General features: G+C 43.6%; 2 protein-coding genes, 1 long non-coding RNA gene and 1 other non-coding gene across 6 annotated transcripts; 1 reads left to right on the top strand and 3 right to left on the bottom strand.

The window, feature by feature from the left end:
• Positions 1–527: 527 nt before the first annotated feature.
• On the bottom strand, positions 528–8,883 carry ranbp1 (RAN binding protein 1). The gene is made up of 6 exons (XM_064353726.1): positions 8,721–8,883; positions 6,290–6,426; positions 5,462–5,619; positions 3,546–3,674; positions 3,212–3,280; positions 528–2,630 (listed from the first exon to the last, which is right to left on the bottom strand). Exons 1-6 carry the CDS (start codon positions 8,733–8,735, stop codon positions 2,479–2,481), a joined length of 660 nt encoding a protein of 219 aa, XP_064209796.1. The 5' UTR covers positions 8,736–8,883; the 3' UTR covers positions 528–2,478.
• On the bottom strand, positions 3,026–3,152 carry LOC135233823 (small nucleolar RNA SNORA77). The gene has a single exon (XR_010323957.1). It is a non-coding gene; the product is annotated as a small nucleolar RNA SNORA77 (small nucleolar RNA).
• LOC135264832 (uncharacterized) lies at positions 4,230–5,455 on the bottom strand. Its single transcript, XR_010332808.1, has 2 exons — positions 5,248–5,455; positions 4,230–5,210 (listed from the first exon to the last, which is right to left on the bottom strand). It is a non-coding gene; the product is annotated as an uncharacterized LOC135264832 (long non-coding RNA).
• A 184-nt stretch (positions 8,884–9,067) lies between the features above and the next one.
• On the top strand, positions 9,068–16,809 carry trmt2a (tRNA methyltransferase 2 homolog A). Of its 3 annotated transcripts, none has more exons than XM_064353721.1 (12): positions 9,068–9,459; positions 9,855–10,498; positions 11,064–11,172; positions 11,731–11,912; positions 12,512–12,626; positions 13,766–13,881; positions 14,164–14,275; positions 14,761–14,883; positions 15,072–15,147; positions 15,315–15,431; positions 16,014–16,110; positions 16,251–16,809. In XM_064353721.1, exons 2-12 carry the CDS (start codon positions 9,855–9,857, stop codon positions 16,426–16,428), a joined length of 1,869 nt encoding a protein of 622 aa, XP_064209791.1. In that variant the 5' UTR covers positions 9,068–9,459; the 3' UTR covers positions 16,429–16,809. The 3 variants fall into 3 exon arrangements, with proteins under 3 accessions (XP_064209791.1, XP_064209788.1, XP_064209792.1); XM_064353718.1 differs by having other exon boundaries at positions 9,068–9,450; positions 9,847–10,498; XM_064353722.1 differs by having other exon boundaries at positions 9,068–9,450; positions 9,852–10,498.
• Positions 16,810–16,829: the final 20 nt, after the last annotated feature.

Consider the following 16,829-nt stretch of genomic DNA (forward strand, 5'->3'; position numbering starts at 1 on the left):
CTTATTTATTAATATATTTTATCTCTGAAATATATTTTTCATAATAAAATATTTCAATCCTATTTCCTTGTCTTCCTTCCTTTCCTTTCAATCCATCTCAGTAGAAAAAGGGTAAAAAACAGGAATAGTTTAGGACAAAAATTACTGATTTTGAATGAGGTAAAATTTTCACTTGTAGGTTGTAGCACTATAGTCATGTATATGAACATATTTTTCAGGACAAATTACTTCAAACAGATGTCTTTGTACTTCCTTGAATTAATGATACTGCAATTGAGGATACCGTCATGGTTCACTGAAATGTCTGATGATTAAGAAAAGAATTGCTAGAATTACAGTATACAACTCACTGAGCTGCAGTGTAGTATAAATGGCTAAAGAGTTGGTCCTGTAACAGGTTTGATTCCCCAGTAGGACCCTAAATATCTTAGGGCAAGATTAAGTACCTATTTTGAGTGCAATCATTTCCACTATTGGGATATACCACAATACCCAATCAAAAATTAAAACCCATTCCTTTCATTGACTTGATATTTAGATTGCTTTTATTACATCTCAGCAGACACCTAACAAGGTATCTGCCGTGGTTAGAAAAATGTTTTGGGGCTCAAATTAGGAAAACAGTAAGCATTAGGGCAAACACACACCTCAAATTCTACAACATATCACACTACTTTTAGTCTGCATGACAAAAAGACAAAGTGAGAAGCCAGTTTGAACAACTCTTGACACCATTTTACCAGTCAATTTCTCAGAAAGGCCAGCCACTTTTGAAAAGATCACATGACTGAGTAGAGAGCATCATACTTTTTAATTTGAATTTTTTTTTCATTTCTTTTTTCACAACTTTATTACACAATGTGTAACAGGTTACCCACTATAAAAAGTGAAATCGTTCTAGAACCAAATTCCTTCATCGAATTGCCAATGAAACTTGATGTGCCATTTTCACACTGCCGGAAAGTGCTAGCTACAATGGGGAATGCCAAAAAAGTGTTAAAGTCAAGCAACATAAAAAAAATTATGTACTGTGAATATATACTTAGCTGGGCGATTAGCGTCTCAACCTGGTCACACACAACTGGGCAGTTGGCCACATCTCAACTCAACCACGCCAGGCAGCATTCAGACACGTACAGCCACTCAAACCCAACCCCCAAACCATATCTCAGACAGCTCCACTCCACCCGAGCGTAATCACCAGCAACGTCGAAGCTGCTTTGGCAGTAAGCATTAAGAAAACACATCCAGTTTATGTTCCCCACTACCTGGTAGTGGAATAATCTATGCATGCAAGGTCATTCACTCCTGGTTTTTTTTTGTTTTTTTAAGATTCAAAACATCACCGCCCCCCCCCCCCCCCTTCCCATAAGATGGGTGAAAAGTGGTCATCATAATACCTTCTACCATCATCTACCATCATGGGAGAGGAGGGGGGGGGAACAAGAGACCCATCTGATTAAATTTGATTTTGAGTGTATATCAAAAGCAAACCATCTGAGCTACTTATTTTAGACAGGTTTATTGATTTATTTACAGATGTTCGGGCACATGAGGAAGCAGGGATTATTAAGCTGCTCTGACAGATGAGTCAAAAGAGTTCCTCATCTATATATGTTCCTCTTTAAGAGCCTCTTCATATGCTTGGATTTTTAGTTTTGAGTATGTATGGGGCGGGGAGAAAACTACTTAAGATAATTCACTGGTCAGACATACAACCCCTAAGCTCTTAAATGCCAATCAACCATTTCTTTAGTTCAGCTTCAGCCACACAAAAGCCATAAGCAAAAAAACTTTTGTCATTTGAGGTTTCCTTAGTTTCAATAATATGGCCATCGTTCGACACTACTGTTCCTTCAGTGAGCCAGTAATGGAGTCTTACCTAGTAAACAGTAGCCAAGGGGTAGTGGCTTAGAGAAGTCTATATTTGAACGGCATCCATTTTGGATCCATCCAAGGAGAAACACTACTGCTCTCCCCCCCTGTGGTTTCTAAGCTCGAGTCATTCGCCAGCACTCTCAAAGGAATGCGTGCAAGCAAAACTAGATTTTCTGATTCTCAAAATTTTTCCTAAAAAAGAAAACAGAAGAGCGTCACCCAATGTGGGAATTATCAGTTATCACAAGGCTTGTTTCACAGTACGGTGTCATGTTTAAGGTACTTTGAGTTACAGGTGACCAGAATACAGACAATTTATTTCCACTATGGAAAAAAAAAAAAGAACTAAAAAATAAGAACAGAGAAAAAGAAAGAGCACAGTACAATTATGTGACTGGGGAATGGATTATTTCAAAAGGCCTCCGAGATCTTGTGATCTCAGACAGCAAATCAAATGCAAAATAATAATAATAATAATGGAAAAAAACAAAACCTAACAGAACAAAAATGCAAGTGTCCAAATTCAGTTTCTTAAGAGTCTATTGTAGAAAAAAAGGGGGAAATGACAAGTTGAAAATCAGAGGAAAGCCAAGTTCCTGATTATTTCGCCTCTTCGGTCTTCTCCCCTTTCTTCTCAGACTCCGCCTCTTTCTTAGACTCCGCCTCTTTCTCCTCCAATGGCTTGGTGGTGTCATCCTTTACAGAGAGCTCCTCCAGCTTCTCGGCCACTTTGTTTGCGCTGTCCTTGTTGCCTGCCGACGGGGAAGAAGCACCAGTTAAGCACCCATCTGCTCACCCCTTTCACCACCAAGTCATTCCTCTGCAATTCAGCTTGTCCAGAATCAGTGGACACCCACTTAAATTTCACTGCAAACCTCTTAAGCCCAGGGCTGCCCAATCGCGTTCCTGGAGATCTACCGTCCTTGTAGGTTTTCATTTCAACCCTAAATTTCACTGAATTAATTTAACGTCATTTAGTTCATATGAACCAGCTGAAGTTCATTTTCACAGCACGTATACTCCTAGCTTAAAGCACCTTGTTCAAGGGCGCACCAGGAGAGCCCAACTGGGAATCGAACCCACAACCTCTGAGCCACCAGCCCAGGTCCCGACCCTCTACACACCAACCCATTCACTGCACACAGAGCAGTGTGTAGCAGAATATGAAAACACCAGCCTACAGCGAGGTCGGTGGAAGTTCCACTCTGCAGTCAGTGTAGCAGACAGAAAAAGTACCAGGCTGGACGGAGCAGCAAGGAACAGAGTGAGTCTGCAAACGGTCAGTAAGAAAAAAAGGAAATGAAAATAATTAAAATACAAACGCTACACTTACCCGAACCGTCTAAAGATTTTCTGACGACTTCTTTACATTCCTCAAACTTTGCCTTGAACTTCTGTGCATCTAAACAAAATACAAAAGAACGTGTTCATTACATTCATGTTCAATACATTCATGGGTACATGCAAACAATCTTTATCGGAGCACATAATACGCACAACCACAAGAAAGTACATGAAAAAAGTCAATCAGAAAAAGGAACACCAGCACTCACACCACCACGTTCAAGGAGAGTTACGCTGGCTATGCTCACTAACAGCAGCTGAAAGCCAGGGGGCGCTCTCAGGTAGCAGGCCGTGAACGCGGGCTCGGCAGCTGCGGTACTCACTCTCTGCATTGAGGAAGCGGATGGCCAGCAGCTCTGGCTTGGGGTGCTCGTCAGCAAAGTCGGCGTGTGTGTTCCACACCCAGGCCCGGTCGCTACCCGCGTTCGGCCTCAGCTCCATCACGGGAAGAACTGCGGGAGAAAAACCGAGCGGTGAACAGCTCCATCAGGGGAACAGCCGAGCAGTGAAGAGCTCCATCAGGGGAACAGCCGAGCAGTGAAGAGCTCCATCAGGGGAACAGCCCAGCAGTGAACAGCTTTATCAGGGGAACAGGCGAGCAGTGAACAGCTCCATTAGGGGAACAGCCGAGCAGTGAAGAGCTCCATCAGGGGAACAGCAGAGCAGTGAACAGCTTTATCAGGGGAACAGCCGAGCAGTGAACAGCTCCATTAGGGGAACAGCCGAGCAGTGAAGAGCTCCATCAGGGGAACAACAGCAGGAGAACAAACAAGGCCCCAGCAGCAAACAAATCACCCTTTATTTGGGACTTGTGCACCCAGCATGGTTATTTGATACGAACCACACTACAGTATGACACAACCTTCAACCAAGTCGTTTGCAATTGAACTGTAACCTTGGGCAGTTTGATCACTTACTGCAAACATTGACAAAGCCTGCAAGTCTTCTGTTGAATAACAATTAAATCACCTGGATTAACAGAAAAATGTACAGCTGTCCAATTTAAAAAAAAATTAAAAATAAAAATCAAATAAGTGTTAGGCTGGATGCAGGGATATTTTTTACAAACTTGGGCTTTGGGGCATTAACTTGCCATTTGACTGCACCATCCAAGCACACACTCCAAGCTGGCATCAATTTCCAAACTGTCCTCAACCTCTGCATTAATCTCCCATTACACTAAGCCAGTAAGCAATTGTGTGGAAGGGGCGAGTGGCTCTTGATATGGGCAACACTTACAGCTGGAGTTAATGCAAATTCCCCCACTCGACACCACAGGCCAGACTCAATATGCAATCCACCCCAGTCAACAGACGCTCGGCAGCTTCCAGATGAGCAATGCACAGTGAGTGGGGCGCAAGGTTTAAATCATTTGTTGGACCAGTCTTCACACAGCCAACAGAAACACCCTGTGGAACTGCCGCCAAGCTGTGCGTTTAGCCACGTTTTTCCATGACCTGAGGGAACCACAAAAATTGTACATCTATTCAACTGGCAGCCTGACTGTGTGTGTGTGTGTGTGTGTGTGCAGGGTAGGGTGGGGTGACCAGCCACCCCAGATGTACTCAGTGAATGTGAGTTCACGTGCACTTTTATAAATGGTACGTGGGAAAGCTCAGGATGTCTGGCCTTGTATACACCTTTTTTTTCTTTTGCAATGTTTTTTCAACACAAGTCAGTGTTCTACAACTCAACTGCTTTCGGTCACTCGCCGTGATTGTTAGGCCAGCATTAGAATGCTCAGTTATGAACATTCTAATCTCATAAGTGATCTCACACCGTTAAAGGGTTAAAAAAAAAAAAAAAAGGAAGCATCTGCAGAATGCTGCACTTGTGTGTGAGAAATGCCAGTAAATGAAAGGATTTTCAAGGACGGGGTGCCAAACCAGTGTTATGTTAACGAAGTCAAGTGCCCCTCCCCTCCCCTCTCACTGAAACCTATTATAAAGGACAAATTTTATCCAAAAATTGTTGGGCATTTTTTCCCCCTCAGGACCGCGAGACCTCTCACTAACTAGAATTAACTGGGGAGCAATTCCAGCTATAGTCACATGGCCATTGAAAATTCTAAATAAAAATAAAGATTACGATGTTTTTCATGATATATTTTGCAGATCCAAGTGTAAGAAACTGGGTCACGAGTTCTGGGCAATGGGGACATTCACTGTTGTGATTACCCTGTGGTACGGCTAAGACCTTGGGTGCTGGGTTACAGCATGCCGGCGACAGGGACACTCACTGTTGTGATTGGCACAGATCTTGAGGGTGCGGTCTCTCCTCATCAGCAGGCGAATCGTGCCCTTCTCCTTGTGCCGCAGGAGTTTGACGTCTCCCGTTCCCCTCTCCTTCCACTCCGGGGGGTCGTTCTCCGACGCGAACCGGTAGAGCTTCGCCCGCCTGACAACAACAAACAAACAAACAAACAGGCCCAAACCACAGTGGTCAGACAAGCAGACCAGAACTTGGGAGAACAAAACAAGATCAAGGGAGGTTAAAATGGACAGATGTTCAAATGCAGATTCTCAATTATCTATTCAATGCATAAGGGATGTCCCTAAAGGTACTGATTTTCAGATCCTACATACCTTTGGGGCCACTAGCATTCAAATGTACTGAAGCCTAGTCTCTACAGCCATCAAAGAGTACAAAAGGCTCTTGGATTTGTGAACTTATGACACGCCCAAATTTCTAGCCTCTGGGTGAGATATTTAATGTTTCTTTACCAATCAGGAAAACTCACATCCTTGATCTATTAACTTTTATGCATATCAACCACTATAATCCTTTAAGGTGCCACATGACAAATGTGTGATTAGAAAGTTCTTAACGGAACATTCTAATGCTGATGTCACAATCACTACTGGCAACTGAAAGCAACAGAGTTCTAGAACACTGACTTAGAATTTTGAAAAATAAAAACATTCCAAAAATAGCTACTCTTCAAAGGGATAAGATAGGGGGAGAGAAATATAAAGAAAAGGATCCCATGCAGAGTGTGTTCAAATATTCACATATTGTTGATTTTCTGGGAAGCAACAGTCCTGCTGTGGTCCAGCAGGCTACTCACATTTTGAAGAGCTCCTCCTCATCCTCCTCTAGCGTCTTAACGTCCTGCTCGGGGAGGGACACGATGGGCTCGAAGTGAGGGTCGTGATTGGTCTCTTCGGTGTTATCTGTTGAGGGCTCGTGCTCCTCTTGCGTTTCCTGCGGTGACCATAACAATTAAGTCCACTGCGTTCTCTTCACAGTGCTTTAAATCGGACACCTGCGAGTCGAGGAGTTCAAGCCCACCTCCCTTTTCGGTCTGATGTGGTTCAACAAACACAATTTTCTCACTGCATTCATTTAAGAAAATCACTGATTAAATATTTATACAGCCCAACGGTGGAGAGACACGCAGTACAGTCGAAAGGGTAGTAGACACAACCTATATACATACTCGATCACCACCAGGGTGCTTTATGCACTGTGATCCCATGAATTACCCTCCCTGCTTTCCCCAGTGTCTGTATAAAACTTTTTTTTTAATTGAAAAAACCATGAAAGGGCAGACCATCTCCTCTCCTTCAGAAAAAAAAATAATAATAAAATACAGCAATGTATCAAACTATGGCTACAATGAAACTGCCTTTAACTCTGCACCGCTTATACTGTAAATTTAACCAAAGCTCTTGTCATTTGATGGGCTTGGGTGTCTGAACGTTCAGTGCATTTAGGCTGATATGGAGTTTGAATGGAGTTACTGGAAAAATAAGCTGAAGGAAATGTAATTTGCAAGACAAATGAATCACGTTTTTGACATTTCTAGTTGGCATAGTGGGTTACTCGACTTCAGAAGCAACACACAACAGGAATGAGTTCTGGCAGAACATTACGTTTTTCAAACCAATACAATAAGTTCCTGTTCATTTACCACAACATGATAATTACATGGACCATTATGCACTGTACTAATTTACTCAAAGATACTGCATTTAAGTTGACAATTTTTGAGGCACAGTAGTCTTGCTGTAACTTGTTTGGAAGGATACATTACATCTGGCCTTAATGAGCTTATTATAGCTTCCAGAATCAGGGCATGTTCGACTACACTCACAATGCGAAGAGGGATTTAAAAGATTGTGCTTTGGGGTTGCCTTTTGTGTGAGATTTGCTGTGGTAACTAAACTTACCGCCACTGGTGCTGTGCCAAGCACTTCATAACGTGTGACACATCCCACCTGGCTATCTGTGCATTTTTACATGGAATGAATGCTGTAATATACGGCACTAGGTATACAAATAATTTGCACATCTTATTATATAAAATGCCTAACAAATTAACACTCGGTGAGGGGGGGGAAAAAAATCGGTTAAGTCCTCGCTCCAATTTCGAACAAAGGCTTGACCCATCAATTCAAGCCAGGAAAACTATCCCCTCGTCCTAATTCGCCTAAAAAAATTATTTAAGTTGTGAAAAGAAATGTATTTTTCAGAGTCTAAACCGTTTAGCCATTTTCACATTTTCTTACGTTAGAATACACTGGCAAGCCACAAGGCCCTGTAATACAATATTAGGGCAATGCCGGCACGTGAATCCAGCAACGTCATGTGGCGTAATGTGCGCTTATGAACCAAATTAGCCCATTTCTTTGTTAAAGCTATCCTTTTCGCAAAAAGAAAAACAGCGTTTCGTCAAACAAGTCAGACCGGAGGACTGGAAAAGGATAGATATATTTTCTGCAGTCTTGTCAAGTGTGCAGCAGGACTATTAGCTAACCATATAGAAAGCCAACTAAAGCAGGGCCTTGCAGTTAGCAACTTCAGTTTAAGCAACGTGGGAAATTGTCCCCCTTCAACAAAACGTTAAACCTAACATTAATTAAAACTGAAACATAAAAAGTTATGGGTAACAGACCGTCCGTTACGTTGCAATTAGCTAGCTAGCGTTTAAACCATTTATACGTTGGTTCATTCAGTTTTTAAATCAATTGGCTAGCAAGCTAGTCAGCGCCAATATCGCACAACTGTGAGTAACTAGCGTATACATTATCAAATTCCTAGAAATGTAAAAGTCAGCTGTGTTCTCAAAATTAAACGTGGACGATAATTTATTTGTGGTTTTGATGAAAGTGTTATTCGGTTGTTCGCGACCAAGCAAACGTGACAATTTTACTAGCCAACGGGGCTAAGTTGGCTAACGTAGCCTACGAGCTAAATTTAAGGGGCAAAGGTGTTAAACTTTTTAACGCTTCTGTTTGAAGTACGTTATTATCAAGCAACTGATGGAGCAACATTTAAAAATTGTAGTACTCTAAGCACACTAAAATGTAACCAGTCACAGGCGGTTGCTTTACCCTGGAAAAAAGCCCCACCACCCCGGCCGGCTTTTAAAATTTCCCCCATCACAGTACGCAAGATGAACCCCGTGAAACCTACTGAAATCATTCCTATGCAATCCAAATCACATCTTCACTAAACACCGAACACGCAAATATCTCCCGAAAAAACATCCTCACCTTTGTATCAGCCATATTAATACAGATGTTTAGGGATTGCGGAATTTCGTCTTGTTACTTTCAAGCCAAGCCCCAGTCCGTCTCCTCTGCACCTCTTCCTGCTGCTCCTTTCGCGCGCTGAAACTCTCTTCACATTTACCTCACTCCCAGCAGCCCCTCTACTTTCCACACAAATTCCGCTTTAAAATGTCTTATTTCCCCCTTGATAAAGCTTTATAATAAATTGATTAATGCTAAATTACGCGTTTTATCATTTAATGCAACTATATGTTTTTAAATGTAATGCATAAAAGTGTTCATTTATTTATCGTTTTCGAAGAAATAGTTCAATCAAAAACAACAGTCAGGTGTAGTATAATATGCATTTTATGACAGTATGTGGAAAAAGCATATTTTAGCAATATAGTTTTTATTTTTACAGTTTCACTACGGTTGACCCTGGGGAAAACGTCACTTCCTGTAAACGATTGGTTTTCTAACTATTTTTTCTTTTTTTCTTTCAGACGTTTTTGTGTACACCAAAAAATGTAATGTGGTAATACCAAACGTTCGTTAATAAAAATCTGCAAGAAAATTAGAACGCATTATTCTCCCATCGTCCCCACGTTGCGATGCACGTGTTTTCCCTTACCATCATGGCGTCCTACTGATGCGCACAGGCGTAGCAATTTTAGTGATAGGTCTTCTACTAATGCACGTGCCATAGTTAACTTCTAAAGCCAAAGCAAAGGTAATTTCACTCTTGTAACCACGTTTTGTTTGTGCAATAATATGTGGCTATATGACACACGAAGGAAGCCCTTAATGCATGAATTATGTTGGTACTTAGCTAACTAGCTATAGCTCCCGGTAATACTGTAGCTACCCAATACGGAATCGCTGGGTACAGTTCTGCATGACATTACATGGCAGCCCACGCATGATGTATTAATACTTCAATACCGTATTAACATTTCTAGGTGCAGCACAAATGTGTCCTTTCTAATTGCTTTTGCATACAGCTTTATTAGTATGTCAGATTTGCTGTAATAAGTAGCATACATAGCCAAAGTAGACTGAGAAAACGCTGGGAGATTGGGATCACATTAGCAACGTCATCAAAATGCATTGTGTTCCCTTCTTAAAGTTTAGAACATGGCAGAAGTTGAAGACGGAGCAGTGGCGGCTGCCGTCTCGCTGGGCGAAATGGATTCTGGGCCGGAGAAAGTGACGGAGGAAGGATCGACCGAGAACGTGGACGAGGACAGAGAGGCCGAGGCGGGCTCCGACCCCAGCGTGTATCGCTACGTCAAGGGGGACCTGTTCACCTCCGAAATCTTCAAGGTCGAGATCCAGAACCTGCCCAAGTTCCTCGGCTTCAACGACCTGAAGAGGTTCCTGAGCAAGCACGGCCTCAACCCGCACAAGATCAAGCTCTTCGGCAGGCAGACCTTCGCCTTCGTCACCTTCAAGAGCGCGGAGGAGCGCGACAAGGCCATGAAGGCCGTCCACGGGATGCAGTGGAAGGGCCGGGTACTGAGCGTGCGCCTGGCCAAGCCCAAGGCCGACCCCATCCTGAGGAAGCGGAAGCAGGAGGAGGCCGAGGGTGCCTCCTCGCCGGCCCCCAAGCGCTCCGCCGAGTCCCGGGACCCGGAGGCGAAGGCGAAGGCGGAGGAGAACGAGGAGCCCCTCAGCAAGCAGATAGCGGACGTCGTGACGCCCCTGTGGGAGGTGCCCTACGAGGAGCAGCTGAAGAGGAAGGAGCAGGAGGTGGAGGCAGTCCTGCAGAGGCTTGCCCGGTGAGAGTCAAGTTTCATCTGACCCAGGGGTGGGCAAGGAGGATTATGTCTGTTTTGGGATTTCATGCCCACTTCTGCCCTTAATTATTTAATTAGCCCAGTCATTTAGTAATTGATATTTTGGCTATATTTCTTGATACGTTCACGAATGACATCTGAAGGCTGTTCCTGTGTCCCAACATCTTATTGTGGCCTAATCTATTGTTAAACCAGCGTGTGTTCAGCCAATTAGCTACTTTGCCCAATGTAATTGGTGACAACAAAAACGCTTAATAAATTCTAGGAGTAATTCACTGGAACTAACTTCTCTGGGTGATGTTCACTCACTGCCATTTAACTTATCACCTGAAAGTATATTGATGGAAAGTGAGAAGCCTGTTGAATGGGCCAGCATTCAGACATGTCCCTTTAAGAACAATACTCTCTCTTCATTATAATTGTTTGTCTCATGACAAGGTGTCTTTATGCATCGCCGGTTGCATTACCTTTGCTGTGAACCTGTCGAATAATTTAAAAAAAAGGTGTCTCAGTGTTTTATGTGTCTTTTTTTTTTTTTTTGCTTTAGGGAAATCGGAAACAACAACAGGGCTATGCTACCCTGGCTGTTCGTGCAGAAGGAGAAGCATAATAAAATGTGCTGTCCGCTGGAACCCATCCGTCCGTCTCCCGTCCAGGTACTGTAACACATTTTCTCTAACTCGTTGCTCACAGATCGCCTGAATTCGTGATGCACCTGGAAACCTCAGAGTACCTATCGAGACCCGTTCTCACGAAACATCCAGCTGGTATTTTTCTTTTTTTGCTTTGGATTCTGGCAACCCGGGTTCAGTGAAATCCATTGCGTGTGCAGGTTGCCAGGGATCGAGTTAAGGGTACAGATCTTTCCTTTATTTGGCTGTGGCTGTGGAATCTGCGGGATGCCCAGTGTAACAAACTCCAGATGTATTTTTGAAACTGATGATGATTTGTATCATAGCAACCAGCAAAGGGTGGAAAAAAAAACAAGGCAAACCAATGTCATGTGGACACACTGATCTTTCGCAAATAAACCCAGTTCAAAAGATTGAGAATTTGGCTGCTGTTGTACAAGTCTGTTCTTGAACCTGCTAGTGACTTGTGTCACAGAAAACGGCAATAACAGAACAAAACAAAAATGACCAGAATTGCACACACAAATTTCAGAGGTGCATCTGCAGTGCATTTATGGCGAACCCTTCTGTTTTAATGCACAGACCGAGTACAGGAATAAGTGTGAGTTCCTCGTTGGGATCGGGGCAAACGGTGAGGACAAGACGGTGGGATTTCGGCTGGGGAAGTACAAAGGGGGCTCCTGTGCTGTGGTCGGGCCCTCTGAAACCATCCACGTTCCCCCAGAGGCCAAGAAGGTGGTCCGAGCCTTCCAGGACCACATCAGGTAACTTACTCGGGAACCGGGATCTCAAAATCCTCCAGTCTGAGAGGGTGCAGTGGCTACAGATCTTTTTTGGTGATTGCTTTCCAATAAGCAGACAACCCAGGCCTGGGAAACAAGGTGCGTCTACACACCCTACTTATTAGTTACTTAAATTACGCACTTAAGTGCTGAGACTAGCAAAAAAACAAAATGGCAGACAGGGTGACGCACCTGTTTTTCATCTTCATCACATTTCGTGTGCTGGGGATCTTTTTTTTCTGTCTGCGTTTGCCTGCTTAGTCACGTACTGCCAGCAGTAACCCTCACAAGTCACCTGAGACGGACGCGCCTGTCCGGTAAACAGCGGCGTGCCGTCAGCCGGAGTTGTTTGCGCTGTGAAAGCGAGCGTACACAACAGGGGCCGTAAATTCAGGATGCCTCTCCTGGCAAATTTTTTACGTCCCAAGCAAAAAAAGGGGGGGGAACCCAGACGGCGTTTTACGAGGGTCGCGCCAACGCGCCGGGATCCCTCCGCGAGTTGCGCCAGCTGTCGTTACTTCTGTTTTATGACGGGGCTGTTTTTGTTTTTTGCGCTCGTTTGTTTTTTTCGCTCCGCGCAGGACGACCCCGTACTCGGTTTACAGCCCGGAGACGTACGAGGGCCACTGGAAGCAGCTGACCGTACGGACCAGTCGGACCGGTCAGATCATGGTCATGGTTTTCTTCAATCCGCAGGTAAAGAGACACGCGTCTTCCTCCGCACTTAGCTTCTACAGTGAAAACCAGGTTTCAGAGCACGGGGTCTAAGTGTGTAAAAATTTTGAAATGGGATAACCACTGTTCTCAATACATTTTCATGTTTTATTTACGTGTAAATGACAAGTGTTAAAACTATCCGATAAAATGATCATTGTTTTTTTTAATAGTATTTCATTGCAGCCTGGGTCTTGGAGAAAGGTTTCAACAGTTAAAGCATTTTATTGAGGTTGGAGTCCTTGAGATGAGGGACTTTAGGGACTCCTGATATATGCACCATTCCTGTTGATGTTAGTGTCCAGCCAGCACTGTAGCCAGCTGGTCAATCTGTTAAAAGCTGTCATCTGCCAATTTTATGGTTTTCAGTAATGTGTGTGTGTGTGTGCGCGCGTGTGTGTTATTCATCAACAATTATTCAGTCCTCTGGTGGTATCGACCAGACAATGCACTACTGCAGATAGTCAACTCTAGAGACCCGTTCCGCTTGTCAGCAGACAAACTTCCCAGTGGGCCTAACAGATGGACAAGCCACATGTTCCCATTTTTTAATCACATCCCGGCCCCCCAAAATAGCCCAATAATTACATGGATTATGGAGTGCAGGAAGTAAAAACAGTCCAATTGGACAGTTTTATTTTTTATAAAAACAATTTAAAAAAATCTTTTAGAAATTCCATTTCGCAACAATGGAAACCGATAACAGAAGTCCCCCTCCATGTATCTCATTTTGCAAGCTGTGCCTGAATTGGCTGGATCTGGCTGGGGCTGGAGAATGATTAATGTTCATTACAGCAGCTGGGACTGAGCGATTCTCTTGCAGCCTAACGGCGGTTTCTAATTGGTGGGCTTCCCTTGACTTCCTCCCACCCAGAAAGTGGTCTGCACAGATAGGGATTCCTTATGGAGCCATTTTACAGGAGCGCAGCTTGATCGCGGTTTCATTTTCCGGTTTTTCCATGGAAATGGCTCCACTGGGGGCACTGTTCTGGTTTTTACGATTCCCTCTGGGAAAAATGTCCATTGCGGAGCGCTGTGTGACAGCCTGTTTGTAAATGCCACTGTTGATTGATCGATCGATCAATTGATTATTGATTGATTCTTCCCATCTTGTGTTTAAGAAACTTGAAGATGAGGAACTGGGCAGGCTGAAGAGCTCTCTGAAGCAGTATTTCACCGAGGGAGGGGGGAAGGAGAGCGGGGTGACGTCTCTGTACTTTGTCCGGGAAGGGCAAAGGTGAGAGCAGAAACGACTCGTCTGATGGTTCCACGCATTGCATTTACATCCAGAATTGTTGTGTATTACATTGTGTTGTATCATATTGTTGTTTTGTTTTGTATTGTATTTGACTGTGCTTCCTGCCCAGGGAATGCAGATGCACATCAGCTTGAAGCTAACGCATGGTTCCTGCTAAATAAACTAAACTAATGATTTAGAAAGGTTGGCCATGTCCAGACGTAAGCACCTTGTGTAAAAAGGCAGATGAATTTAAATGTTCTGACCTTTGTGTGACACAAGGACGTCTCCCAACGTGGAGGGCCTGCCCTGTGAGCTTGTGGCTGGAGAGTCCTGCATTCACGAGGAGTTGCTGGGCCTGAAGTTCAGGATATCTCCACACTCCTTCTTCCAGGTAAGAGCGAAGTCCTCATCATAAGGTATATTGTTAATATTTTACCTCAATCTTATTCATTAATAAATGCAGACCTCAGTACTTACAGTCACTCACCCCTGTTGAAAGCCCAGTGTCTTAAGACAAGGAGAAAGAGTTTTGGGTCTGTTCCACTTCAGCTCAGTTCATTTGAGGAAATTGGTTGAAATTCCATTTCATTTGAAAAATGCCCGTAATGTTTTTTTGAATTTTTATATCAAGTTCACTCCTACAGACGGAGCACTAGCTCATGCTTGGCGAATTTCAATGAATTTCACTCCCTTCTCTCTCACACAAAAACACACTGTGAGCACAGTTAAATGGGGCACGTGGAGGAAGAGTTGATTCGTTCAGCAGCCTCATCAGCGGAATTTCGGCTCGAACCGAATGAGCCGAGGGTGGAACGGACCCCGGCTGGGCTAGCAAGCGTTCACGAAATCGGGTCCCTTTGTGCCCGTTCTCCTCAGGTGAACACGAGCGCTACGGAGGTGCTCTACTCGGCCGTAGGGGAGTGGGCCCAGCTGGACCGGGACAGCACGGTTCTGGACGTGTGCTGTGGAACAGGAACCATCGGCATCTCTCTGGGCAAGGTGACAGGAGTGGGGATAGCGGGTTTTTAGAACTGGCGATGTCGTGTTTTAATGTAACGTTGCCTTTATTTGTCCTGTGAAATTAGTTTCTTGTGTTATGGTTGTTTGGGTCTCACCTTGCTTAGGACGGCCTGGGTTAATCTTGTCATTCCCTTCTACACACTTCTGATTCTCTCTCTCTCTCACAGAGGGTAAAGAAAGTGATTGGGATCGAGCTGTGTCAGGAGGCAGTGGAGGACGCCAAAGTTAACGCTCAGATAAATGGTGAGCAGCAGAACACGCGCACCACGATCACCCTGAACCTTAACAAATCAGAATTTGTTTTAAACCTACTATTTTGCTCCTGTAGTGCCAATGTGGAGAAGCACGGCTGTGACTTTTTTTGGGTGAGCCTACACATCTGATAAGAAAATCGTATTTCAATCTTTCAGGTCTGACTAACGTGGAGTTCCACTGTGGAAAGGCAGAAGACGTATTCCCGACTGTGCTCAACGCCGTCGTTTCCCAGAATCTCACCGCCATTGTGGATCCTCCCCGAGCAGGACTGCGTGAGTTTTTTTGGAAAATGTCCAATTGGGAAATTATTCCTACATCACTGTCCTCATTGGACACTTCTAATGCAACTGTCAAAATTCTAACTGGCTTCACCCACACTGTACACTGAATGTGATGACCAGGAAAGTTGTATTTTTGTCAGTTTTATTTTGTATTCATATTTATACTTGCCAACGTTATCATGTACCAACAAGCTACCTAGCTTTATTAACCATTTAATTTTATTTACCAGTATTTGAGGCTGCACGTTCACGGCATATAGTTCTTTACCTTAAATGTAGCCGTTCAACTTGCACATAATAAAAAAACCTTCAATTTTCCAACCTTTTCACTTGTGGCAGAAAAATTTATCTTATCTGTCTGCATTGAAAAGTTGCTGCCAGCACACAAAATTGATTGTTCCAGTGAATCATATATCTGGCAGTGAAGATTAAAATGGCAAGCTGTCAAGAGTTGAACACTTATTTAAACATGCCACCTTGTTTTGCTTCTCAATGCAATGTTTTTTTTGTCTTTTTACTGAAATTGATTGAAGTTTTATTAGGTCATCAGTCATCTCCCAATGCTTCTTCCAGATTCCAAGGTCATCTTGGCAATCCGAAGAGCAGAACATTTAAAGAGGCTGGTTTATGTGGCTTGCAATCCAAAAGCTGCCATGAACAACTTCATAGAGTAAGTATTCTCCTCTGGAATGACCCTGGTAACGTTGAGTTTGTGCAGTTTGCTGGCATAAGTTTTTTTTCCCCCTAGTGAAGGTAATGTCAATGCCCAAATTTAACAAGAAATAAAGCGTGGTGTCCATTTGTGATAAGTCTCTGCAGAGCCCCCTCCAATCGTGTTCGAGGTGCTCCATTTCGGCCGGTCAAAGCCATGGCGGTGGACCTCTTTCCACAAACCCCGCACTGCGAGATGCTCCTGCTGTTTGAGAGAGTGGACTACAGCTCCCAGAGTGACACAGCCAAACAGGAAGAGGCGGCCCCTGCAACTTAACCAATCAAATTCTCCGTTCGGCTCCGCTCTAATCAACTACCCACCAATTTCCAATCATGCTTTGTTTGTACAAGCACAACTAAGGAAAATGAAAAACGTAGTAACATTTCCTGTGTATGATCTGGTATGGTCAGCATCTTAATGCAATATATGAGCAAAAGATTGAGAAAGTGGGTGTAGTTGTAAGCAATTACTTACCAGTAAGTTTGACATGGGTCATTCTTGACCTACTTGCCATCCCATTTCAGTTACATTAAATGTTTTTTTTGTTTTGCATTTATTAAATCTGTTTTTGGTGTCACTGTCAGAACATCAGTTCTTAGTGTATAATTTTTGTAAATTTAAAGCAAAAATAAATTGATGAAAAAGCAATAAACACAATGTCCTTGCCCTTTTTTCAG

This window comes from Anguilla rostrata, chromosome 10 (assembly GCF_018555375.3).
Source record: "Anguilla rostrata isolate EN2019 chromosome 10, ASM1855537v3, whole genome shotgun sequence".
NCBI lineage: Eukaryota > Metazoa > Chordata > Actinopteri > Anguilliformes > Anguillidae > Anguilla > Anguilla rostrata.

Coding starts and splice junctions, on each gene's coding strand:
- ranbp1 (XM_064353726.1), bottom strand. Junction 3,675..5,461: donor GATCTGTGCCAATCACAACA/GTGAGTGTCCCT, acceptor TTTCTCCCGCAG/TTCTTCCCGTGATGGAGCTG. Junction 2,631..3,211: donor AAAATCTTTAGACGGTTCGG/GTAAGTGTAGCG, acceptor CCCCGTCGGCAG/GCAACAAGGACAGCGCAAAC.
- trmt2a (XM_064353721.1), top strand. CDS start 9,855: ATGGCAGAAGTTGAAGACGGAGCAGTGGCGGCTGCCGTCTCGCTGGGC. Junction 11,913..12,511: donor GCCTTCCAGGACCACATCAG/GTAACTTACTCG, acceptor CGCTCCGCGCAG/GACGACCCCGTACTCGGTTT. Junction 12,627..13,765: donor TGGTTTTCTTCAATCCGCAG/GTAAAGAGACAC, acceptor CTTGTGTTTAAG/AAACTTGAAGATGAGGAACT.